The sequence below is a fragment of the Trachinotus anak genome, unplaced genomic scaffold (assembly GCF_046630095.1).
Source record: "Trachinotus anak isolate AG129_WGS33_773 ecotype Australia unplaced genomic scaffold, CSIRO_AGI_Tana_v1 ptg000013l, whole genome shotgun sequence".
Lineage (NCBI taxonomy): Eukaryota > Metazoa > Chordata > Actinopteri > Carangiformes > Carangidae > Trachinotus > Trachinotus anak.
Window position 1 is genome coordinate 25,206,505 of NW_027273864.1, and position 26,546 is coordinate 25,233,050.

Here is a 26,546-nt window from a genome sequence, read left to right on the forward strand (position 1 = left end):
AAATGACTTCACTACAGAGACTTTCTTTTTCCTCTGCTACAAATATCAGAAGTGACTGATGCTGACGTAAGCCACCAGAAAAAAATAGAGTGAATGAAAAGAAAATGAGAAATGAAAAATGAAGTGTTTTCTAATACACACAAGGTAGAAATGTGCATAGGAACATAAAATCATCTAGAGAAAGTTGTGTACTGCTGACAGTATCAAGGACTTTACCTTCTCATGTCCGAAAGGAAAACACAGGCTGTTTATATAAAGCTGAAATAAATAGAGAAATATATGAATAAATGTGAACCAAGCGCAGCTGTGGTCCCTCCTCTGCAGTTGTTAGCTTCTATACACGGACGTGACATGTGTGTTATTATCTCCGCTGGACGATTTGCTCGTGTGTGTGTGTGAAGGGTCCTCCCGTGAACAGGCTGCTTTAATTGTTGTTTAAAAGACAGACTAGAACCCAGATCCATGTAATTACTGACTCCCTGAATTGCTTGTCTTTATTTATTTTGGTCAGTGAGATTTGTGTGTGTGTGCGTGTGTGTGTGTCTGTATTTCGTCTGTATTTGTGTCTGCAAGGCAAACACACACACACACAACACACACACACACACACACAGAGCATGTTCAACGAAGCAAGCACAAACACACACACTTGCTCTAACATGTAAAGACACAGACATGCTTCATACAGAGAAGACATATGCATGTATACACAGAATTACTGGCTGAAAGAAAGTGTGTCTTTATTTGTGTGTGTGTGTGTGTGTGTGTGTGTGTGTGTGTGTGTGTGTGTGTGTGTGTGTGTGTGTGTGATGTGACCAGCTGTTGATCTCTAAGCTCTTATTCTAAGACCCACTTTCATCTCAGGCAGGCAGCTCTGAGTGTTTATAGAGATGGTGCGTCATAGCCAGCATGGAGTGTGTGTGTGTGTGTGTCTGTGTGTGTGTGTGTGTGTGTGTGTGTGTGTGTGTGTGTGTGTGTGTGTGTGTGTGTGTGAGAGAAAGAGAGAGAGATAAAGAGAGACAAATTGTTTGGGTATTTATATGTGTATATTAAGAGATGAGCATTGAGAGAATGCATGTGTCACTGTCTGTCACATACACAGCAGCAACAGTTCAGTGAGCCAATCAGAAGAGAGGCTCTGGGTCTCTCTTCTGATTGGCTGACTGTTGTGATTGAATAAAAATATAGCAGATTTCTGGTAAACACCCTGAGAAACCAAATCCTGCAAGGTTGGACGGTGGGTCCAGATGGGCTGGCCTTGGACCATGGTTAATGGCAGTGACTGCTTTGTTGTGACATCATAAAGTTACAGAGGTACTGATGCCTCGTTTTAAGGCTCAGTGTCTGAATACAGGCTGTGTGCATTTCTCTGTGGACTGAGCACTTTGATACTTTCACAGTGTTGATATAGAACCTAGACCTGCTTTATAAAAAAACACACGGAAATCTACCTTTATACAATAGGGGACCTTTAAGTACATTTCATGCTACTTTCTACTTCCCTGCTGTCACTGGTTCAGATAAATATTTCACACAGAAATATTAAGAATTTGCAACACATTGTTAACCTTTTAAAATAGACAATAAGAGGCTTTGGTTTTGATAGCACTACCATATGTGTGGACTCAGTCTTTACACAACCTTGACAAATTAAACATAATTTTAAAGCTCTAAGTCTCTTAAACTTACTGACTATAAAGTAGTTAAAGTCACCTGGAGCAGCTACAGCAGTAAATGATACATCAGTATTAACAGTTCAATGATATCATATAGAATCAGTTACAGGACACATTTTACTACAGAATTAAATACTTTTACTGTTTATACTTTAACTACATGAAGCTGATAGTACAACTGTGTTTTAAGTAGGATTTAATGCAGGGGTTGTACTTCTAATGGGATATTCTTAATTACTTTATTAGTACTTCTGCTTGGATCAGTCATCATGTCAGTGTCTGAAATATCGTTACACTTGACTCCAGAGGGCACAATAACAGTGACTTGTGTGTTTTTTTCTCTGCTCCTCGATGGTGGACACACCACCACTTTTCCACTTTTAGTAAAAGTCACTGGTGTGTAGAGTGTGTAGTTTCAAAATGTCATGTAATTACCTCAAACCTCTTTCAGCGTGATGTTTTATTTGCAGTGAGCAGCATTGGATGTAACCACCTCCCACAGTGGACAAACTGTGTTCTTAAAGGACCTTCCCAGGTTTTTATGAGTATTTACTACACATTGAATAAACTTTACAATACAGCAAAACACTCAGCAAATGTCTCATTTATATATGAAATTGGATTCAATCAGCAGACTTGTAATTCATCACAGTGAACTTTGCTGTCTGATTAGAAAAGTCTGTACTGCAAAGATAATCTGACTTTGGTGGAAACTAATGCATGAGAGCAGATTGGTGGATGAAACTCGAGGGGTATGACTAATAGCTGAAAGACAAGCGGCTTCCTAATGTGTTATTTTATATGGTAGATCTGTGAGTATTATATAACCTTAAGAGCAAAATTTGATTTACCATTGTCTCCATCCTCTTCAGCTCTTCTGTTTCTGCTTCTTTTACAGCTTCCCTGTGTTTGTCTACTCAACATATCCACCACACAACCTGTTTTTAAATCACTTGTCTCGGTCAGACTGCTCCATTTAGTCTACTTGTGGTTCCTAGAGTTTCTAAGAGCAGAGTGGGGGGCAGAGCCTTCAGCTATCAGCCTCCTCTCCTGTGGAACCAGCTCCCACTGTGGGTCCGGGAGGCAGACACCCTCTCTAGCTTTAAGATCAGGCTTAAAACTGTCCTCTTTGATAAAGCTTATAGTTAGTGCTGGCTCGGGTATGTCCTGACCCATCCCTTAGCTATGCTGCTATAGAGCTAGACTGCTGGGGGATTCCCATGATGCATTGGGCTCTCTCTCTCTCGAGTACTTTATGCCATTAACTTTGTATTTTTTTCTCTCCCGTAGTTTGTGCTTCTCCTCTCGCTCCCTCTCTCTGTCCTCATTCTGCAGGTCTCTCTGCCTCTGGAGCAGCAGGATCCAGATCCACCACTACTCATCATTACTATTAACCACTGTTATCTGTCATTATTATTGATAACACCATTACCTATACAGCTGTTCCTGGTCTCTCTCACTCTCTCTCTTTTCTCCTCTCTCCTCCCCCCACCCCCCCTCTCTTTCTCCTCTTAAACCCAACCGGTCGAGGCAGACGGCCGCCCACCCTGAGCCCAGTTCTGTTGGAGGTTTCTTCCTGTTTAAGGGAGTTTTTCCTCCCCCCTGTCGCCAAGCCCTTGCTCTTTGTGGGAACTGTTGGGTTTTTCTCTATAACAAAGTAAGGTCTTTACCTTACCCTGTAAAGTGCCTTGAGATAATGTATATGATGATTTGGCGCTATACAAATAAAATTGAATTGAATTGAACTGAATGTTTGCTGAGGTCAACACAACAGCAGACATCCACCTACACGACAATCTGTGTGTGTGTTTTTTTCTCCTTACGTGTTCATGATCCCCGGCTAACAAACTTTCTCTGCCTGGGTAAACAGCTGTAAACAGCTGTAGGGGATGTTGTTCACACACAGTAATGTTGGATGCTGCTGCAGACAGCTCTTGCATGCTTCTCAGCTGTATAATGACAGTGAAGAACACCCCTCAGGTATTTGGACTGTAATTAAAGTTAAAAGTTCTGCAGCATGCAGCAACAAGCAAACAGGTTTATTGGTAAACTGTGTGTATATCACATCATATCCTCTCCTGCACTGACATGATGTTTTACCCTCTGCTCTGAAACTAACCAGTGAGATTAAACATAAATCAACTGACAAGTTCTTTTTTTTCAGTGTGGGTTTTATTTATTAGAACATGGCATGAATGGAAAGAAAACAGAGAATCACAAACACATCAGGCTGATATACAAAGAGCAAACCTCCCCCGTCTTCGCAGGGAAGGAGAAATTAAAACAGAAAGATGGTAGTACTTCATATTCAGCAGAGAATAACTCGTCATAATGGATTTTTCATGTTCGAGTGCAATACAATATTCATCACTGTACTCATTTCGTTCAGCAGTTGGTTCCTGGTGGATGTGGTATATTCCTGTTATGTTTACCTGTGTGTGTGTGTGTGTGTTTGCTATACAAGCTAGGTGTGCGTCTCTGCAGTACAACTTGGAATGAGAGCATCTTCATAGTGAAAATTTCTTCTCTATGTTTGATAGAGTGCTGTGTAGCGTTGCTGAAACCTCCGTCCCACTGCCCTGAGGTTCTGACTCTCGCAGCACATTCACCCTGAAGAGCGATTTTTTTCACCAAAATATCCAACCAGAGGTTGAATTAAGTTTTCCTCAATAGCAGGTTGGACTTCCTGTAAATACATTACATTGCAGCAGCTTCTCAATTCGATCCAGCGCTCACTGCAACTTTCAGCTTTCTGATCAGCTTCCACTAATTAACATTAATTCTGTGAGTAACTTGAGTGTCGTCTTTTTCCACTCAAGCAAAGATGATTTGTGAGGGAGGATGCATCACTCTGTAACATCCCGATACAGGTCTGCTGCAATTTCAGTGTTAATTGTTGTGTTGGTTGTGTGTTTAGGTCATTTTAGCTAAAATAAAATCAAAACAGGTAAAAGGAAGCTGTGATGCTGCCTTTTATTTCAATGCAGATTTAAGAAACATACAGGGCTCCACAGATTGGACCACTTACACTACCGTAATTTCCGGACTATTGAGCGCACCTGAATATAAGCCGCACCAACTAAATTGAAAAAGAAAAAAGAATTTGTACATATATAGGCCGCACCTCTTTATAAGCCGCAGGTGTCCATGTTGTAACATGAGATATTTACACAGAAAGATTTTTTTAATTTTTATTTTGATAAGTTTTTTCCGAACAGTGCCTGTAACACGGCAGTAACAAGCAGTCAAAAAAAAACCAGCCTACCAGTCGTAGGCCGTTAGCCTACCAGAAAGGTCACTGATCCCTATCTTCATCTTCCTCCTGCGCACTAAAACCACTGAAATTGTCGTCTTCAGTGTCGGAACTGAACAGCCTCAGAATGACTTCGTCACACACTTTCTCAGTCTCTCTTTCGTTGTCGCTCTCAATGTCATTTTCGCCCCCTGGAGGCCGTTAGCCCGTAAAAATCTATAGATTAGCCGCATCGTTGTTTAAGCCGCAGGGTTCAAAGTGTGTGAAAAAAGTAGCGGCTTATAGTCCGGAAATTACGGTAACTCCAGTGCCACTGGATCAGCTCAGCCACTTAAATAGATATATAAATACAAGTATTGGGACTTTGCAGTGAAGTAAGTATGAATTAACCTTCAGGGCAAGATGCATTGCGAGTCAGACCCGTAGTCTACTGTAGCCCTTTCGTTTCAGCTGCACTTCACAAGCCCCGACACAGCCTCCATGTGAACCCACGCACGGGTCACTGAGCTGAACCACACAGAGATGATTTTGCATAGACATCAATTCAAGTCAGACTCATGCACATGGTTTGAGGACACATGGACGATGGCCAGAAAAAAAAAAAAAAAAAAAGTTTTTAAAAAAGAGTGAAATGAAAACGTGTTGAGTGCGGAGAGGACAGATGAGCGACGTGATTGGACACGGAGTCCACAGTTCAGTTCATCAACAAGGTAATCTGACTTTATAAAAATAAGTGAGCTTGTTTAATATACCACATCATCATTAGAATTATTTTTAAAAACAAACAGAAGGAACAGAGAAACTCTATGCATCAACAACCCATCGAGTTAAATATGAATGTATTTGTACACACATGTATATTTGCCTGCCACTGTTGCTCTGCAGTGTGTAGCTACTCATCCGGCTCTGTTTAGTATTGCTTTTTAGTTCACACTGTCAGTGAAGAGGGAGTCAGTGCAACGACCGAGGCCTGTGTGTGTGTGTATCAGTTTGTTGTATATGCAACTGTGTTTTAAACTATTTTTTTTATCAAGATCATCTTTGTGTGTATTTACATGTGTGTGTCTGTGTGTGTGTGTTTCTGTGTATGTTAGTGAGGCCAAGCAAACATGCAGCATTAGTCTCTGACACTCTGGCAAGGACAGTAAACCGCGCTGAGAATCAGTCCAGTTAGAAAGAAAAATGAAATAAAATGAAATAAAATAAACATTGCTTGCTACTTTCACACACAGAGGACCGACTCAGCCACAGAACTACAATAAGCAGACAAACCCCTTTCCTAATAATCCTCCATCAATCACCAGAATACAGCAGGGAGTGGCCATCATAAGAGGGATCAATATCTACAAGTGATAACAAGTATCTGTGCAACGACGTAAAATACTGCATCATAAGTAAAAGTCCTGCGCTGAACTCCTACTGAAGTAAAGGTAAAGACATATTATCAGTAAAATATTTAAAGGATTTAAATTAAAACTACATCTTCTGATTTAAACAGTTTGACTTTGTGAGATTAATTTGTTACTTGCATTAGTTTGATTGGACCACTTACACTTTTTCTTCCATTAAATCAGATGATTTAATGGAAGAAAAAACAAAGTTTGGATTCGCTGATCTTTCTTGAGTTTTTGGACTTTTCTCGGATCTTTGGAACATGTGACCTCTCTGGGCCTCAAACAACTAAAACCATGTGAGGAGTTTCTCTGTTGCCCCTTTTAAATCCATGTCAGGAAATCTAAATTACCTGCAGTTGTATTCTGTCTCACCTTCCACAGGTGACCAGGAAGTGGCACTTCTGCTTTATTGTAGTTCTGTGGAAGCCGAGAGTTGAGAAGCAGGGCAGACATTTACAAACACATGTCCCCAGTCTAAAAGTGTGTGTGTGGTAAAATGTCCAGTTTGAGCTCACAAGTGAAAACACTACTCTTCTATCTAACAAAAACATCTGGTTATTAGCATTAATGGTACAGTGATAATTATTTTTTTTCTTCCTAAAACAAAGTTAATTTTGTTCACACAACTAAAAAAAACAAACAAAACAAACTCAAATACATTTTTACAGTATTTACCTGCAGCCATGTTGGAAAAACAAACTTTTTTTTTTTTTTTAAACTGTAAATGTAATACTCCTTTTAATAAGTTAAAAAATAATTTAAACAACACATTTCAAATGAGCATTGTGAATAATAAACAAATACAGGCTGTTAACACAAAAAAAAAAAAACTGAAAAAAAAAGACATTTTTAAATCTGTTGTATGTTTTAAAAAACTCTATACAACAAATCCTCAAACTAAAGAAGAAAAAAACAGACAGAAGCAGAGAGGAAAGAGTCCTATACAAGTAGACATCATTGTATACAAAAGCTGAGTTGTTCAGCTCAGTGTTAGTGACCAGTGATATAAACTCTCTGAGGGAATATTTCATATTAGTCAATAAATATGAGAGTACACAATAGAATAAGGGACAAAAAGAGAGCAGGAAACAGACAGGGAGGGGAAAGCTGGATAGTCTCTATGGCTTTTACAGGCTTTGTGGCCCAAATAACCTTAAATATCAGTATCATCATACAGTAGCTACGAACAAACGCCCAGTGGACCTCCAGACAGTCTGATCAGGGCAGAGCTACAGAAAGAGTCAGGGAGAGAAGTAGAAGATGTCAAGTGGGATTATTGGAAAATGAGGATGTGGGGGACGTTCACACTCAAGGGCTGCTGGGATACTTAATTCAGCTGAATTAGACTTTTTCCTGTGTCAAACACATGATTTTTTTTTTTTTTTGTATTTAACAGGGAGCTCCCTCTGCAGATCCTTTAAAAAGAAGGGAAATCACCTTTAATCATCCTTAAAGGTTAAAAAAAAATGCATGTAATTTAAGAATTTATGAAATAATTAATTTCATTGCCTTAATTAGCACTCTCGCTGGTTGAAGGTTGAACCTGCATATATTATAGGAAGGTTTAGACTGGCTTTATATCTCCTAATCCACATCCACAGCTTTTTATGTCCTCAATGTACTAAATAAACACAGTATGTTTCCTTGGGTCTGCGTTGCCCTGAGTTTAGTCTCTCAGGTGCCACTTGCTGACCTAAGTTACCTGGAGACTGATCCCTTCAGGACTAGAGCTGGTTCTGGTTTTCAGGCTGAAGTCTCACCTCAGGCTCAGCCAGTGTTACAATCAACCTGTCAGACCGAAACACAGTTTTCTCCTGAAAGGTTCCTCTTTACTGCTGCGCTGTGATCACAAGTCAGTTTGCGGTACATGTTTGATTTGTCACACTCTGCTGACACGAGTAGCACTTACTGTGTAATTACCTGTATGTGTGTGTGTCGGTGTGTGCATGAGCTGCTGCTGCTTTCACGACTAGCTTCCCTGCTATTAGAAGCTGCTAGCATCCTCGCTAGTGTCGCCAGATTGTGTGCATTTAAAAAAAAAATAACATAAATAGATCTTGTTTTTTTTTTTTTTTTTTTTTACTCCTAATTAAAATGCAGCCAATAAACAGCTTAGACCCATGCTAAGAAACACTCACTATTTGTTTGCCTCTTTATCGCTTCACTTAAATAAAATAAATGAAGCAGACTCTGAATGTCTTAAAACAGTGTTGCCACCATATGGACAGTAGAAGAGTCAGATAATTTCCATAGTGGTACCAAGGCTGAGGGAGTTAGCACCTTGCTCAGTTTCCTCTGTGTGGCATGGCGCCGTAACAGGATTGATTGTGATGTTTTTTTCATGACCAAATTTTGTATGATTATTATTATTTACATCTTTCAGTGCTTTTATAATATGCACCTCAATCTCTGCTGTTTCTGTTTGTACTGTCCAACAGATTTTAGCAGCACTGTTTAAAGTGGTCACCGCAGTACAAATATACATATATATATATAACTGCTAATGCAAGCCAGATATTTCCTGTTGCTACTTTATGAAACACCTCTTAGGTCAAATCCCTCAAGGTTTGTTGAGATGGGACAGAGCGAACCCTCAGTTATTACTTTTACGCTCGCCATGAATATAATCTTAAAGATCCCATATTTTATAAAGTGAGATTTCCATGTCTTTTTTGATTATAAAGCAGGTCTAGGTTCGAGATTAATAGTGTGAAAGTATCAAAGCCTCAGTCCAGAAACTGAGCTTTAAAACAAGCTGTCAGGACTTCTGGACCCACCGTCCAACCTTGCAGGATTTGGTTTCTCTGAGTGTTCACCTGAAATTTGCTATATTTTTGTATAAACACTCAGAAAACAGTCAGCCAATCAGAAAAGAGGCTCAGAGGCTCTCTTCTGATTGGCTCACTTACCTGTTATTACTAGAGCTCCAGAGAAAAGCCTGAGAGAGGAGATGTAAAATTACACTGAGACAGTTTTTGGTTTTTAAAACCACAAATATATCTTCTTATGGATATCAACACATCTAATGAAACACATGAAAAGTGTAAAATATGGGACCTTTAACATCTACAATATATTTTATAACCCTTGGACTGGTGGACCTCACCGGGGGATGTGGTCAGCCTAATTTACTACAAGTGTAGTTCTCATATTTTCCAGTGCTGGAGGAAATTTATTTCCCTTCTTTTGAGAGGATACAGCTTACACCTTGCACACAGAGACATGAAGCCATCCATGGGTTTGTCTGAGTAACTAAGAAAATTAGCTTCCCCAGGACTTCCCCAAAACGATCACTCGTGCAAAGGGAGGCAGAAGCTGATGCAAACTGTGACACGTAGGCCAACTGTGTGAGTTATGGCTGTGCTGTAGAACAATTATCTACAAGTGGAAAGTCTGGAGGAGTCAGCGACCCTGAGTGGTTTATTAGACAAGTTCTTATTCGCACAGGAACATGCAGCTGTGATACACACACTGACGTAAAGCAAATAGTGATTCATCAGCCTTAGAAAGTTACTGTACAGGATTGTCTGCTTGTGCACACTTTTTTAATCAGCACTGAGAAATGAAAAGACAAAAAAAATCTCACACACGCTGCTAGATAATCTTGAGCTTGTATCATGAGTGAATACAGGTGATCAGAGGCCACTGTGTTTGATATTTCTGTCATTTTCATCTGCAGCGTCTTCGTCATACATTTAAAATGCTACACGTGGAGATTAGATGGGGAACACTGCAGCCACTGCAGCATGGTGTCTGGCCGTCACACCGAGAGTTCCTCCAGCAGGTTCTGAGTTAATTGTGGCTGTTTATATGAACTTGCAGAGGGAATGATGACGTCTGTTTTGACACTTTCTGATTAAGAGAGAAATTAAAAGCAGCATTAGTATCGTCCATTTAGTTGCTCTTTTCTAGGGTTTTTCCTCATGTGCAGGGTCTGCCTGCTTTAACTACACCGAACGTACCTGAGTCTCTGTGGTTTGAAGTTTAGTTTCATTGCTGTGTACTTTCAGATTTCAGCCATTTTTTTTTCTGTGTACTGATCAACAAGTTAGAGCAGTGTTCACTTACTAAGACAATCACTGTTTGAGAGTTTAAAACATCTGCTAATGATGTATTGGCAAATATTAATTATTTTTTGTAAACAGGTGTGATCAGGATTTTTTGGGCAGGACATTTTACAGTTGAAAAAATAACCTTGTGGACAAACTATATAATAATGGTGACAGTGTTTCGAAGCATATCTTTGGTATTTCTGTACTTCAGTGTTTTGTCATTTATTAGTTGTTACTAGTCGCTACTGATGCAAACTGAAAAACTTTACACTAAAACTTTAGTGAGAGGCTTTTATTGTGAAGAAATTATAGGAAATGTAGTGCATTTATCCACAAGCTAGAGTTGCTATTCTTCAATAAAAACAGATAAGGATGTCTTCTGTGATACTTGGTCAGCAGATCAATTTTAAACACTGCAGGGAGGAACAGCACAGTGAGCTGAACAGAGCTGCAGAACACAGACTCTTACTGTGGTTTGTGACCGGCACACCTCCAACACATCACCATGGCAGACAACCTGCTGTTGTTTACCGTGGAGAACCCTGGTGTGTTGCTGCGAGTGGCCTCCATGGATGACGTTGTGGCCCTATCAGAAATCAAACATATTCCACTGATCCCACTTTGACAGTTTTGAAGAAAAATTGAAGAGAAAGAAAGAGAGGCCAAGAAAGAAAAAAGTGAGAGAGTGCGACAGAAAGAGGAATATAAGAAAAGAGAGTAAAAGCAGGAAACTAAAACTGCCCTGTCCATCTGAAAACCAGCCCAGGAGCTACCTCAGTGATGCAGATTCCTCCTCCTTCATCAGTACGGAGCAAACTTCTGTCTCTCTGGCTTCTTCATCCCATTGGCCGAGGATGAGATCTTGGCCGTGTAGGACGCCAGGGCCGCTGCTGCATGAGCCTGAACCGGGACGGCTGCCGTCGTGGGCACAGAACCCGGCAACATGGGAGCCCCGATGGCTGCCGCTGCTGCCGCCGCCGCTGCTGCTGAGGCAGGAGGGGTGGAGAGTGCCAGGTAGGGGATGGATTTAACTCCCAGGAGGCTGGAGAGTGGGAGGGCATAGGGAGTGCCCAGGATAGGAGCGTGGGGCAGCGTGGCGCCCATCGCTGCCAGGGGGGAGGAGGAGGAGGACGAGGCAGAGGCGGGGGGGGCGGGCTGGGTGAAGCTCATGGTCAGGTCAACGGGAGACGGCATGGAGGAGGACTGGGCGGTGGATTTGGCGGTCTCTAAACTGGAGGAGGGGAAGGCCGGGGAGGAGGGAGGGAGGGAAGGAGGGAGGAAGGGGTTGGGAGAGGAGGTGGAGGGTGGAGGGAGGGGGAGAAGGGTAAGGGAGAGGGAGTTTTGGATGGAGAAGGGTTAGAGGGTTAAATAAAAGACATGTTAAAGAAATCAAGAGTAAAAACCAAAAAAGAAAATTGAACCCAAACAAAAAAACAAAGAGGATATTTTGGAGAGAAAAATGAAATAAAGGAAATTTGACAAAACTAAAATCATAAGACAGGTGTGTTTTGCTGGAGGTTGCAACAGATTATTGTAGGGGAGTTCGCTGTACGGATGGGGGGTGTGCTGTATAAGTTGGGGTGATGGCTTGGGAGGGGGCTTAGGGAGGAGGGAACAAAACCATTATAGATATATTAGGATGAAAGCTTTGTCAGAGATGATGAAGATGATGAAGAAGCATAAAAAACCTTCTGTACCACAAAAAGACCTTAGTGTTTTAGAGAGCTGAGGTCCCACTCCACGCCCAGTTAGCATCTGTGCTATTAGCTCCATGTGTAGCTCCAACTGTACAGTCTAGGCTTTGGCCCATATTTGATAATATTGAATATTGCAATGCATAGTATAGTATATACAGTATATGCCATACATTTCATTTCAATTTTATCATTATTATTTTTATTTTTATTTTTTGCACTTTTGAAGCGTTGCATAGTCTGCCCTGCAGAGTCCAACCCTCATTTCACTGCTTTACTCACTGTACACTGCACCTCCACATATGACAAACAGCTGTTCAGTTGCAGCCTTACTTATACCTGAAACATGAAATATAATCATATAATGTTATATATACATATATATATATATATATATATATATATATATATGTATATATAACAGAAAACAAAAAAAAAACCCAAAACAAAACAACTTATACACATGATACAATTAACAATATTGCGATAATATTTGTATGGCACAGTCGCAGCAGATCATATAAAGGACATGCTCAGCACAACAAACCCATAGAGCTACAGCCTCATGAGAGGCCAGAGACTCTACACTACTTTGCATCTGTATGTGTGAATGCAATGTTAGCCTGAGGCACGCAACCAAAACCTAGAGGGAGCTGTAGCTGTTGAATGCTAAAGACATCATTTTAAATGTTACTGGCCAAAAGAGCAGGAGGTGATGACAACAACAACAAAAGTCCAGTATCATGTTTCCTCTCAGAGTGATGACAGAGTGGAACTCCAGCTCTCTAAAATACGGTACATTACTGTAAATTCACTGTAGCAGACGCAAGGTCAATTATCTGTCAATTTCAATTAGTTTCTTAAAATGTTAAATGTCTGTGACGACTTCTGGAATCAGAAATCCAACAGACACACACCTTGTATTATCATGAACATGTTTTCCGGAATATAACAACACTTGGTTTATTTATAGTTCTTGTATCTCAATTGTGATTGGTTTCCACATGCAGATTAGATTAGTGATGTTGCTATATGGAGTCCAAGGTTCACATATTAACTCTTAACATCTGGCTGATATTTGATGGGATATAAGCCAGACCACCTCCAGATGTGGTATCTGTGCATTTACACCTCCATATTCCCTTATACAGATAAGATATCCAGACACAGATCACATCTGATTATCACATGTAAATGGGGCATTATAGATATTGTAGGACACAGGTTGTAACAGCAGTATCGCAGCTCAGAATATTTCCCCTTCTGTTATGTACATTAATGTGCCTCACCGAGCAACACTGACATTTACAATCTTCTGCAAAACTGTGTCACTTTCTGTTCTCAACAAGCTGTGTTTAAAGAAAGTGGGAGCGATGTTCAAGAGGTAGAGGAGGACGGAACAGACAGAAAGAAGTGTGACAGCTGGGTTCCAAGACAAAAACAAGATGAAACAGGGACACTGTTATCTTTAGATGCTCTATACAGTAGCTGAACCGAAGCTGCTCTAAGATCTCTTTATGATTTTAGAAATAAGAAGGTAAAACGGATATCAGTCCAGTATGTAAGCTATTTGTAGGATGTTTCCTGTTATTGTGCAAATGATGGACAGAAGCTGTTTTGTTAAAAAAAAAAGGAAACATGCTTTTCAGCTTTATTATCATTTTCAGTGCTTCTAGGGCCAACAACTCTTTAACAAAAATAACAAATTACCTTCCAAGTTTAGAAAGCTATTAACATAACACTAAAGTTTCTGTGGCAGCGATCTTAAATGCACCAGCCAAATGAATGAGTGATGGAAACATTCAGTGGATCTATTCAAGTTGTGGCTTCTTCCCCTTCTCTCCACACTGTGGTGGGGGCGTTTGTTTCTGACAGGTTCCCTGAGTGCACGCGAAGGTCTGCAGGGAGCTTGCGCCAAGTTGTGAATAATCAACGGCAGATAAAAGGGAGTCACGTTCAGATTAGAGCGGTCGTCCTCCATTTGTCACCGCCACAACCACACAAAGCAAACACACTGCTCTGAGTACTCCACCACAGAGGATGGAGTTGTGTGACTGCAGCTAAGAGCGAATTCATTTCAACATGATATAATCAATATACTATATTGGCCTGAATATAAGACAATATTTTCCTCTGGAAGTTTGAAAAAGTGGGCGTTGTCTTAAATTTGAGAACGAGACAACTGCATGTTCACAACATCAGATATTTCCTTTTGTTTTCAATAGAGAGTGTTGCATTACGGGTTGCTTGAAGCCTTAATGTTGCTAGGCTAGCATGTTTCTTCATTAGGCTAGGGCCAATATTTGATAATATCAAATATCAAAATATTTTCCCTCCATATGTCGATAATATTGCAGTATTTTGAGCTGGACTGTATCGTGATATCAAATTGTTTATATTGCCCAAGTCTAGCTTTCAGTCTGTTGATGGTGAGTCTTTCATCTCTGTGTTTGTCCAGTTTAACCTGCAGGGGTTTCTGAAGGTTTGTGTTTTGCTGCAGTGGAGGAAAGAAATTCATCAGTGGAAACAAGTTCACAGTGTCTCCTGACATCTTCACAGCAGAAATGAACCAGGGAGAAAATGTGACAGACAGATGAGAAGTCTGGAAAATGTGAAGTGTCAGAGAAAATGATTGTGACACTTCAACAGTCTGACAGCAGAGCGTGAGTGTGAGTGACTGAGAGAGAAGATACACTAATGTTGATTTTTGTATAAAAGTGTCATTGATGTTGCACTTTCCAAACAGAAATGGCTTTAATGATGAGGACTCTGTCTACTGTCCTCAAAAACAGATGTTGGAAAAGGGGGACTGTCTTATATTTATGGTCGTCCTACACTCAGGTGAATACAGTAGATTTTTTAAACTGGTGCAGTGCTGATTTGTGCTTTAAACATTTAGAGGAGACGTGATGCCAAGCTCCTGGAAGCAAAGTTGAGTACTGGCATGTTTAACCTGGTTGGGGGCTCCAAGTTTTTCTGTTAAGGCTCCACAGAGTAACAACTTCCCCCTACTATTAGTTTTACATTGCACACATACCCTGCTGCCTCCAATGATTATCCACCACAGTGGAAAGCAGGAAGAAAAGAAAAACACATGTGATGAGTCAGTAATGCATTAATTTATTAATATCACTAATGTTAAAAAAAATAAATGCAACTACTTATTATGCTGCTGGGAGATAAGATAATATGTCTCACTGTATTTGTTCGTTATATTTTATTATATTATATAAACCTGCAAAGTAACTACAGCTGTCTCATTAATGTAGTGGAGTGAAAAGTGCAATATTTTCCTCTGAAGTGTTGTGGAGTTGAAGCATTAAGTGGATCAAATACAAATACTCAGGTAATCAAGTACAAGTACATCTACATGGTAATCAAGTAGAACTTTACTGTGTACTTTAAACCACTGTTCAGCGCTTCATGAGTGTTTTACTTTTATCATTTGAAGGGAAACATTCACTGTAATAAGAACTAACCACAGAACAGAGAGCTTTTGAAAAATTATAATAGCAATAATTTCTTAATGTTCCAAAATGAAATAAAAAGTGTGAAAGAACTTGACTTTCAATTTTTATTCTTGGTTAAGTCTCATCTTAGATCTTAACAACTGAACAGTTTTAACACATTTCTTTTTCTTTTCCTCCTCTTCCCTACTTTTCTCACTTATTTCTCCGATGTCATCTCTCACCATGTGTATCTCACTCACTGACTCCAGTCACATTGATTGGCTGCGTAGTGTGACATGACCAGAGCCGTAGAGGCTAGAAAAGCTGTGCCAGTTAAATAGAATCGCTCCGTCGCAGTTTAAAATGCTCAATAATTTATAGTTTATACACCCAGGTATGAATAGGACGGCACCTGGGTCTGCATCCCAAGCTAGTGGTCTGGCCCAAAGGGTCAGTAGATAAATCTGAGGACCGCTTTGAGCCTCCAACAGATACTTTATTACAACCATACAAGAACTTAAGAGGTAATGATGTAAACTCTTTATCTGGAAAGTAACTAGTAACCACAGCTGTCAGATGGATTTAGTGGAGTAAGAGGTGCAACATTTCCTGTTAATGTAGAAACCCTCAGGCAAAATACAAGTACCTTGAGTAAATGTTGTTACTTTGCATGACTGACGAACGATTGCCAATGCGACTCAACTATCCACCAAAGAGACAGAGTGATGTTCATTTCATTGAGTTTCCAGTATGAATTCAGCTGCTGCTCTGTGGTCAGTTGGTGGGAGACCAGGCCAACAGAGGACACAGATGGAATTAGCTTTGACAGATCGTCTTATCCATGTGGAGACTGATTTTAAAAAATAAAATGGAAAAGACTGGATTTGTCATGGACACTTCAGCGTCACTGTCACCTTGACTGACCTGACATTTCAGACTGAATGAGGCTGACCCATCCTTACATCTGCTTTACACTGTGCGAGTGTGTGTGTGTGATTTGCCCAGCCTATTCTCCCTGCTGTCAGCGGCAGGATGAGTGGTAAGTGAAATATCAATTTCATCCAGAGTCCAATCATGAATTTGCATATTCATGGTGGTGGTAACTTGTATTAAAGCTGCCTGACGGTCTGACTGTATCTCATGTCGCTCACATTCACAGCCCCGATTAAACGGCTCGGCGAGGGAGGGACTTTCTCAGTCTCTGTGTCTGATGTAGAGCTCCATTTCTTTTTATCATGTAATGACTCTCATGTAACACATCCTGCAGATGTACTTCATGGTGCGTGCACTGGTGCCACGATGAAATAGAAAGTTGAGTTTCTCCTTGCTGCCTTCATTTAAGAGCTACATGCAATTATACTTAAAGACATTCTGCCACTGTGTACAAAAATCAAATGTCATTTTTTTATCTGACATGTACAAAAAAAAACTCAGACATAACCTTTGGTGACTTTTACATAAAAGGGCAAATGTTTGGGGTCACCCGATGGCTGAGTGGTTAAGGTGCAGACCATTTAGATGTAAAAAGCCCAGTGCAGCAGGTCCCTGCTTCGACTTCTGACTGGCCGGACCTTTCACTGCATGTCACTCACCTACTCTCTCTCTGCCTGTATTTTCTTCACTTTCATTATCAAATAAAGACATAAAAATGCCCAAATAAATAACTTTATAACTAAAATAATACACCAGAATTACCACGTCGTGGTTGTTTGCCTCTGCCACTCAGACTAGTTTCAGCCCATTTGTGTGAATCTTTGCCATAATTGCTGTGTGAAGTCTTGAGTTATGGCTACTTTTTTGAGAGGTTACTGTGACCTTAACCTTTGACCTTCGACCGTCAAAATCTAATCAGATCACCCTTGAGTCCTAGTGGATACTTATGCCAAATTTGAAGAGATTCCCTTAAAGAGATAACTCAAGATATCACAATCACGAGGCAAAAAATGGGTTTTGTGAGGTCACCAAAATCTAATCAGTTTGTCCTTGAGTCCAAGTGAGTGTTTGTACCAAATTTGAAGAAATTCCCTCAAGATTTTACAGAGATATTGTTTTCAGAATGAGACGGACAGATGGATAACCTGAAAACATTATACCTCCGGCCCTGGCTGTCGCCAGCGCAGAGTAATAAAAAAAAGACAAAGGCTGAAAACCTGCCAAAACGCTAACCAGGATAATTTTTTTTTCTGTCTTTTTATGCCTTTATTCATAGGTACAGTGAGAGAGAGAGACAGGAAAGTTGCAAGCAGCATGCAGTAAAGGGCCACGGGTCGGATTCGAACCCCCACTGCGGTTAGGACTAAGCCTTAGTGGTAGGTGCTCTACCAGGTAAGCCACCGAGACACCCCCATAACCAGGATAATTTGATCTAAACACAGTCACAAAAATTAGAGTAAATAAAAAAAAGAAGAAAATTCTTGGAGATGCTGAGAATACCATGACCATTACTTTATATGAAAATGTATGTTTTCTGTAAGATACTGTACATAAACACTGAGGTCAGTGTGTGATGGTGACTGAGAGCAGATACAAGGCAGATATGATGGATGTCTTTCAGATGGTCACTTGCAGTATATATCTTCACCCGGGTCTGGGTCTGGGATAAAGATGTACAAGTGATGCTGGAGTTCTGACCTCTTTAAACTTTTTTGGTCGTGGGTAAAGCTCTACTTTGCTTCTACAATGTGTGCAGGAAATACAGGAACCACCTTCATGATGTTTGCATAATTCAGGCCTCAGTTGTCTACATGAGGCACAAAAACCATGCAAACACCACTGTTATTTATTATTCATACACTGTTATTTATGTGCTATAAATTCACACACCAACTGTGTGATATCCATTTCTGCTGCTATTGTTGTTGTTTTATATTTGTAAATATCTAATTGTACATATTATTATATTTTTTCTATTATTTAACCCTCTAACAAGCAGGGGAGCACAGTGAGGTACTGATTAGCAGATGCTGATTCAAAGCGTGTCTATGTCCATTAATGGCTTTTATGGCTCGTGCATGTACATCCAGTTCCACTATGATTGAGATTTACAAAATTGAAAGTTTTAGATTATGGTGACATCTTGCACAGGCATCCTTCGGCTGCAGCTCTAAAGCCCCTTGATGCTGTCTACCACTCTCCTCTCAGGTTTGTTAATGGTGATGTTTATGATACTCATCACTGGATCATGTAAGACAAGGTTGGATGGTCCTCTCTCGGACGGAGAGGCGTGACTTGCATATGCATTTGTTTATTTACAAGGCCCTTATTGGAAAACTGCCTGCATATCTTACTTCTATGTTAGTTTGGTCCACTGGACCAGATGACACCAGGACTGATGATGTTCCATGTCCCTTGAGGTCATACTGAGCTTGGAAGAACTGCTCTTCAAATCCACCTGGAACTCACTACGAAGCTTTAGAAATTATTTTGTTGGTGCTTATTTAAGTGGTATTTAAATGAGGGCTTTACCCACATTTTAAATAAAGACACAGCAATTTCTAAAACAGAAAGCTGTGTAAATGTGGCTTATGAAAGCTGACCAAACAAAAGAATCTTCATATTTCTCTTCCCCTTTGTTTTTCTGTGTTCACAGAGCTTTACTTTTTTTTTTCTCAGTGATTGAAGTTTTCACCCGGATTCTTCTGGGGCCTCACAGTATTTTCTATTTTTGCAACAGATCTGTGACTGTGCATGGTTGCCAATAAAGTTGCAACACAATGAAATAATTTGTACTGGTTCTCTAACTTTATTTAGAATAAATTTGATTATAGAGTGAAATAATAATGGTTGTCTACAGGTTGTGCATGATTATTATTATCATTAATATGAAGATCTGCACTGAAGCAGCAATAGACTCGTTAAGGTTGCGTCCACAATGGTTTTTTGCATCAGTCCAGTGTTCTCAGTTATTCAGTGCATGAAATGACTGAACATGATGATTTGGAGGAAGAAAGCTGTTTTTATCTGTGATCTCCACAGCCTCTTATCTGTGATTCATTAAAAAATCCAACAGAGTTGAAAGAAAAAGAAAACTGACCCAGGAACTGGGGCTGAACTTTTCCACTCATGGAAAAGTCATTGAGACAGAAATCTCAGACTAAATGCACCAGTGACTGGATCTTATTAAATTTGGTTGTGGGCCTTTCAGGTCTGACCATTAAGTGAGTGTCAGTAATAGCAGAATAAAATATTTTGGTCAATTCTTTAGGCAGATACTTCCCTGTAGTTTGGAAACTTACCATGAAGTGATTAGATACTGGGCCAGGTTGATGGCTATCGGCGTGCCGGTGATGGTGACGTGGCGATCGCTGGTGCTGTCGATCTGACTGCCGATCTTGATCTGAGCTCCCGATACCTGCCGGATCTCATTTATCTTGGTGCCTTGGCGACCGATGATTGAGCCAATCAGCTGTGAGGAGGACGAGACAGAGGGTGAGGATTAGAAACACTGAAACCTTCCCATGAAGCAGCTTGGTACCGTCTTCTATCTCCATCTAATAGTTGGATATGTCAGTCTGGACCAGAGTGGTGGATTGGAAGTGACCACAGTGCTGAACCAACACATCTCTGACACAGTTTCAGCACAAACTGAATAAAAGCAGCTGCATAAAGATCATTAAATCATTTTTCTTTGCTACTGTCAGACCTTTCGTCTTTACTGTAGCCTTCTGAACCCACACCTACACCACAGCTCTCTCTCTGTTGTTTATTTTTCAGCCTCTCCATCCATCCTGTTATCTTTCCATGTCTAAGAATATGAAATAGCAACAGGTGGTGAACTTTGACTCATCTGCCTGCCAGGAGCTTAGTGTGTGTGTGTGTGTGTGTGTCTGTGCCATACTAGGCCCAGCGGGGGTTTTGTCATACAGTAGGTGTCACCATAACAACAGACTGATATTATATTTACTGTGGTGTCAGTACAGACCATAAATATGTCTCATTACTGTTTTTTTTCTGACTGTCTCCTGCATGTGAAGGTTGCCCCGTTGACCTAACCGTCATAAAAACTGGTGTCTATGCACAAACCACACAGAAACTTCAGAATAACACAAAGGCTGAAAATAACAACATGGAAATTTGAGGGTTGAAATCAAACTAGCCCTGGAGTCACATTCCTCTGACATAACAATATCTCTGCAAAATAATGGCACTTTTTCTCCACTCACTTCTTTCTCTAAAAAAACAACAACATGTATTTAAATGATTTGAATTAAATAAGACGAAGTGACAGGAGGGTGACAGGAATATAATGAGGGAGGATGTAACTATAATCCAATTAAAACAGAATAACAATGGTATATTTTACTGATCCCTGTAAGAGCAGTCTGCAAAAAAAAGCAAATTTACCTTCGTTATGGCTCATTAGCCACAAATCTATCACATTGAAGGACATATAATGTTAATTAACTTTAGCATTTACACTTTATTATTTGTTTACTTCTATAGAAAATGAAAAGACAGTGAGAACAGTTATAATACTTTGCTTCAGAGGTAAGCGATTCATTTTAGGTTAATGACTTGTAATGAAGGGAAATTTAATTCTCTTTCCACTCATTACATTTTTATTTCTAGTGATCACAGTGAGGTTACTGCTTGAGCTCTGAACTCAGGAAATAAAAGTGAAAAAAAGGGAAATATTGACGTGTCTTCTCTGGTTGTAGCCAGTTAGGAGAGGCAGCAGGGAAGACGGTACACTCGCAGAGTGATGTGCTGCTGTGCACAGGGCGAAATGAGATTTATTAAACAGAATCATGTGAACGCACAGCTTTATAATTCTGATGAAAAGAATTCATATGCATATATCTGGTTGTGTGCGTACACATGGTTTTAGTCATCAATCTACACAGAGTTTTATGCATCCAGCCCCTGGCTGGGATCAATTCTTCCAGGAGCTGAAGCAGGTTTCGGTGTCAGATCCTACATCATCATCCCATCATACAAAACCTGGATGGAGCAGTGGCAGCCGAAGGGTTCGACCGCATTTTAAATCACTTTTGAATGCAACTCAGTTACAAACACTGACACAGGAGACTCAGAGGCAGAACTCTCCACCAACTTTCACACTTTTATCTACGTGTGCCCCAGAGCTTTCTCTTATTCAGACTTTCTGCCTCCTTTGATTCATCTTTTTCTGCATCCTTCATTCACACCCCCCCCCTTCTTTTATAATCTTTACTTTTTCCCCTCTCTCTTCTCTCTCTCTCTTTCCCCGCCGCACAAACATTCCTTCCCCCCCTGCTCTGCATGCTCCAATGGGCTATTCGTGGAAAGAGGCCTGATAATCTACAAGTGTGTTGTGAGTGTGTGTTTGTGTGCGGCAGCTATAATGACACTGTGGGAGACAGAAGACAAAGTGCCAGCTGACAACAAACAGGTCAGGACCATTTGTGTGAAGTCCACCCTTAGCCACCGTCCGACCCCTCGAGTGGCCTCATTGAATCACAGACTGGCTCCAGTGAGTCATAACCAGCAGAAGCACGGGCGCACAGACAAAAAACCCATATCTCCAGATTTGGCCTGTAATTTCCTAGGGAAAGCTGATATGTCTGTATGTAATTATAGAAAATGTACAAAATATGATATAAGCTACTGCAAGATTATATCTATGTCAGTGGACAGCATAGATACACAGGGTCAAGGTCTCCTAGTACTGGGCATAATTTTGTCTTTGTGTCTCTGTTGTATGTCTCCATCATGTCTCCTAGAAATTACATGTATGTGCTGCAACAACAACAACAGAATATTTTGGAGGAAAATGCTACCTGGACATTTTTTTATCAACCTGATGAAGAAACCTTATTAATTAAACGCACAGTATGTAGCTTCTACCACTAGGGGGTCTCTTAATTAAAACAATAATAAAAGACATTTGGCTTTGGGTGATGTCACGAAATGGCGTGGGATCATGGGAGTTGTTGTCTTCACCACCATTGCTGTCAGCTTCTCCTGGTTTGGATTCCCTCAGTGCTATGGGAGGTTTTAAACCGGAGGTGAATTATCCACAGAGGTCTCCTCCTCTCCAGAACAAACAGACCAGCTGATCATAACCAGTAGAAACACTGAAAAAAGCAGTTTCACCTCAGAAGTCAGTGATTTCATTGACCCTCTTCCGCGGACACCAGGTGTCGCGGAGCGTCTGGGAGCTGAGCTGTCTGACATTTGCTCGGCTTTTTTTCTCTGAAAACTAAAGAACCAGGAGCGGATCAATAGAATCCTTCATCTGGTTTTAATATATAGTTGAAAATGACCAATGTGTAAAAAGTGTGTCATAAAAATGGGGCTTAAAACTGGATAAAAGTAAATTTTGAGCTTCTGTCAGGAAACCACAACACTGACACATGCACATAGAAGATATGACGTCATTGACAGGAGACCAAATGAAACTGAGTGTTATCATGATTAAAATCACTATTTCTCTGCTTTTAGAATTGATGTAAACATTTGGGATAATGTAAATACACAACTCAACAATACATATGTCTTCCACATTAAAAGACACTTTAATGTGGAAAAGTTATTTATTAAATATTTTTCATATTTGGATATATATATATATATTTAATATTTTTACAGTAGGAACATATGAAATGACATGTGAATCTGTTGTGGTTCAATCTCAGCACGTTCATAGCGTCGTTTTTTGGCTGCAGACGGTTTGTGAACTTCAGGCAGAAAAATGACGTTTCCTAACACAAAGTAATTGTAAAACTAAATTAGTCCAGTATAAAGCTATTTCTAGGTGACGGGGTTGCTCCTCATTTTAAATATTTACACAGTTTTTTTCTTGGTGTTGCGTCTTGTACAGCTTGTTCACACATACGTCATCACTTCACCCACTTTTTAACAGTCGCAGCGGCTCTCACTGCGAGAACAAGCTTTGGCTTTTACACTTTCTACAAGGCTGACTGCTCTGCAGATGCGAGGTTTTCGCGGGACTCTGTGCGGCCTTATACGTCCCATCTTCGAGCGGCTTTATGTAAGTGCTGTTGGGTAAAATCAGCTTGAAGCCGAGGAGGAAGAGAACGAAGCGAGGGCTATTTTTGGGCGATTCCCTGCTGCCCTTGTAATTTGGAAAAGGTTTATTGAAGGAGAGAGAGAAAGAGAGAGAGAACAGGAGCGAGAGAGAGAGAGGGTTGCTGCTAAATCTCTCACTGTGAGCTATAGGATGTCATTAAGCTGCTTGGCCCTGCTCAGTGACTCAAATACACACACAAACATATCACACACTTCACACACTTACATGCACAGGGTCTTAAGCTATTATTGTGTTACTGCTTAATTACATGTGTGAGCTCTCTATGTGTCTGTATGTGTGTGTGTGTGTGTGTGTTGTGTGTGTATACAAACATGCTGAAACCACACAAATACATGAATGGAAGCTCTGGGGCCTTGGAACTGGTGCTTTATTTATACCTGAGAGGTGGGGGCACCTGCAGAGGTGTTGATTATCTTGTCAGAGCGGAGAGGCAGAGTTTCCTGTGAAACCATGACCTCGTGCTCGCCTGTCTGTCCTTTATCGTGCCACAGACAGCTCGTATATAAAGAGCCAGCCTGGGGAGGTGTTGACTAAATGTGACTGTGTGAGCTCCTGTGGAGAAAGATCCCGAAGAATGAATGAAGCTTCAGGCTGAAACAACTACAACTGTGGAGTGTTTAGTTTAGCAACACATATATTTACTGTATTCTGCTACTTATTGTAGTCCGTCTTACTGACTACCCTCTGGATCTGCTCTCTGAATCACCACCTGCATCTCTGATTTTTGCAATTTTTCTCTCCATCGCCAGAAAAGAACATCAATACTGGATGATTCTGCAAATCCTAGATTACTTATATTAAAGTTAAGGAACAATCTTATGGCAAATTAACTGTAGTTAAGGGACGGTTAGGGGCGGGTAGCTACAACACTTGGTTAAGGTTAGAGAAGACTGTAGAGATTGTGAACATTAAACGCAGGTCTGTGACAGGAAGCGTGGAAGTCAGACAGGCTGTTAGAGATCTTCGCAAAGAATTTCAACCCAATCCGAAACTGACCCTTGGAAAACCTTAGCAGACCTGCATGAATGCATTTTTTCAAAAACAGAGAGAATTGTGGACCTGAGCTCAAACAGAACTAGTTAGTGTGACCTTGGTTGTCAGACAAATAATTTATCTGCTTCACAAACTAATTCCCTGAAATTATGTTAAGTCCTCTTTTCTTCTCCTGCAACAACTCTCTCTTCAGCCAAATGACAGATGAGGAGAGGATTTATTTTCAAACCAATTTAGTATCTGTCAGTTCAACTCGTTATTTCACAGCATTTCTTTTAACACAGGCTACTGATTTCCTAATTTTCTTTTATCCTGTACTGATTGTGATGTACTTGATACTGGCACCCAGGGCAGTGGAGGATAATTTGGACCCAGTCTGGGGCTCAGGTCCTGGGTCGGGTGTATCCATACATACAATATCAAAACCCTGTTAATTTCCACCTCTTCACTACTGTGGGGGAATCCGTAGACATATATCCCCATAGAGCTGAAGGTTTCTATCTTTTCTGATGCATGAGGACACTAATGTCAATAGTTCAGATTAAATGAGCTTGTAAATTAGGTCCTTGTCGTCTTGTGATGAGTGTGCTCAGAAAAGGATTCCTACCTTTCATCCCAGATTTTGGTGTTTAAGATTTAAGCAGACATTCTCCTCATCTGTGTATGTTGTAGACCTTCAAACTGACGGCATTTGTGGGTCATTTTACCCTAATTCATGGTGGGGTTTGATTTTAGTTTCTTAAATCACTGCACTGGCTCCCTGTATGTCAAATGATAAATTTAAAATCCTACTGCTTCTCTATAAAGCACTAAATGGCCTCGGGCCTGATCTACTTGTACGATATGAAGCGTCCAGACCCCTCAGGTGATCTGGGTCAGGTTTACTCAGTTGGTCAAAGAAACAGAACCAAGCAGGGTGAAGCAGCTTGTAGCTTCTCTGCTCCTCAGCTGTGGAACAAGCCTCCTGAACACATGAGATCTGCTCAAACTCTCAGCTCATTTAAATCAGGGCTTAAAACTTAACTATTTGCTGCAGCTTACCAATAAATCACATACAGTCTGTAACATCTTCGCTTGTTTTTAATGCCTTCTATCACTTCTTTTAAAATGCTGTCTCCTACCTTTTATACAATCTTGATATGACTTATTGAAATATTTGAATTTAATTCATTCAAACTTGTTTTTATATTTTTTGAAAGCTATTTTAATGTCATCTTAATGTTCTATTTTCAATGTATTTCCATGCCTCTGTAAAGCACTTTGGATTGCCTCATGTCTGAATGATATTGCCTTGCCTTTAGTTTCTGCTTAAAATTTCACGGATTGGAAATTTAGGAGATTCTTTTAAAATATGTCAACAATTTTTCAATGATGTGCTTTGTGACATGGAAAGGATGTTTCCTGTTAGCAGTTCAAGTAAATGACATAGTAAAAACAGAAAGTGCCTGACTCACTGCCGGTAAGTGAAGGTAATGTGAGCACTGCCGGTCTTGATATTTATCAGACATGAGTGTATATATGTATTTTTTGCCACAGACAAACTGGAGACCGGCTGCTGTTTTTAACATAGTGTTCTGACTGCAGGAAAGAGGCTTCAGGCAACCGCTGTGTGACAGACTGAATGACTGACTAACAGTCACTGATGGATGGACGGAGAGAGGCAAAGTAGAGGACGACTCAGAGTCAAGTGAGGCAGAAAGGGGGAACAAACATATCCTCTCAGCATTAATGGGAAAAACACACTCGCTCGCTTCCCTTTTGCATTTTCCCATCTGACGCCACATATTTGTGGATTGTCGGGGAACCAAATTTAAACCTCTGTTTGGTGGTTTTCATCAGACTGTCATCGTCCCCATCATCCTGTTCGTTGCTGCTGTCGGCAGCCGGTTAAACAGGAAGAAGTTTGTAATGTGAACAGGAGGAAAGTCTGACTGGGAGCAAACACAGGTAGACTGCTGCTCCCTGTCCGGCTGCAGGGGTGTATGCCGGGATTGTGATTATAA

At 40.5% G+C, this 26,546-nt stretch overlaps 1 protein-coding gene across 2 annotated transcripts in view; it reads right to left on the reverse strand.

The window, feature by feature from the left end:
• Positions 1–26,546, reverse strand: part of pcbp4 (poly(rC) binding protein 4) — a 246,319-nt gene that overhangs the window by 90,066 nt on the left and 129,707 nt on the right. Inside the window, exons 14-15 of one of the 2 annotated variants that reach the window (XR_011693117.1) lie at positions 19,754–19,923; positions 9,097–11,606 (exon numbers count right to left, since the gene is read on the reverse strand). Coding sequence is in view for 1 of the 2 variants with exons in the window: in XM_071493224.1 (XP_071349325.1) it covers positions 11,177–11,606; positions 19,754–19,923 (600 nt within the window). In the remaining variant the exon portion in view is untranslated. Of the gene's footprint in view, positions 1–8,357; positions 11,607–19,753; positions 19,924–26,546 lie in introns of those variants that run through there. The other variant, XM_071493224.1, reaches the window with a different exon arrangement.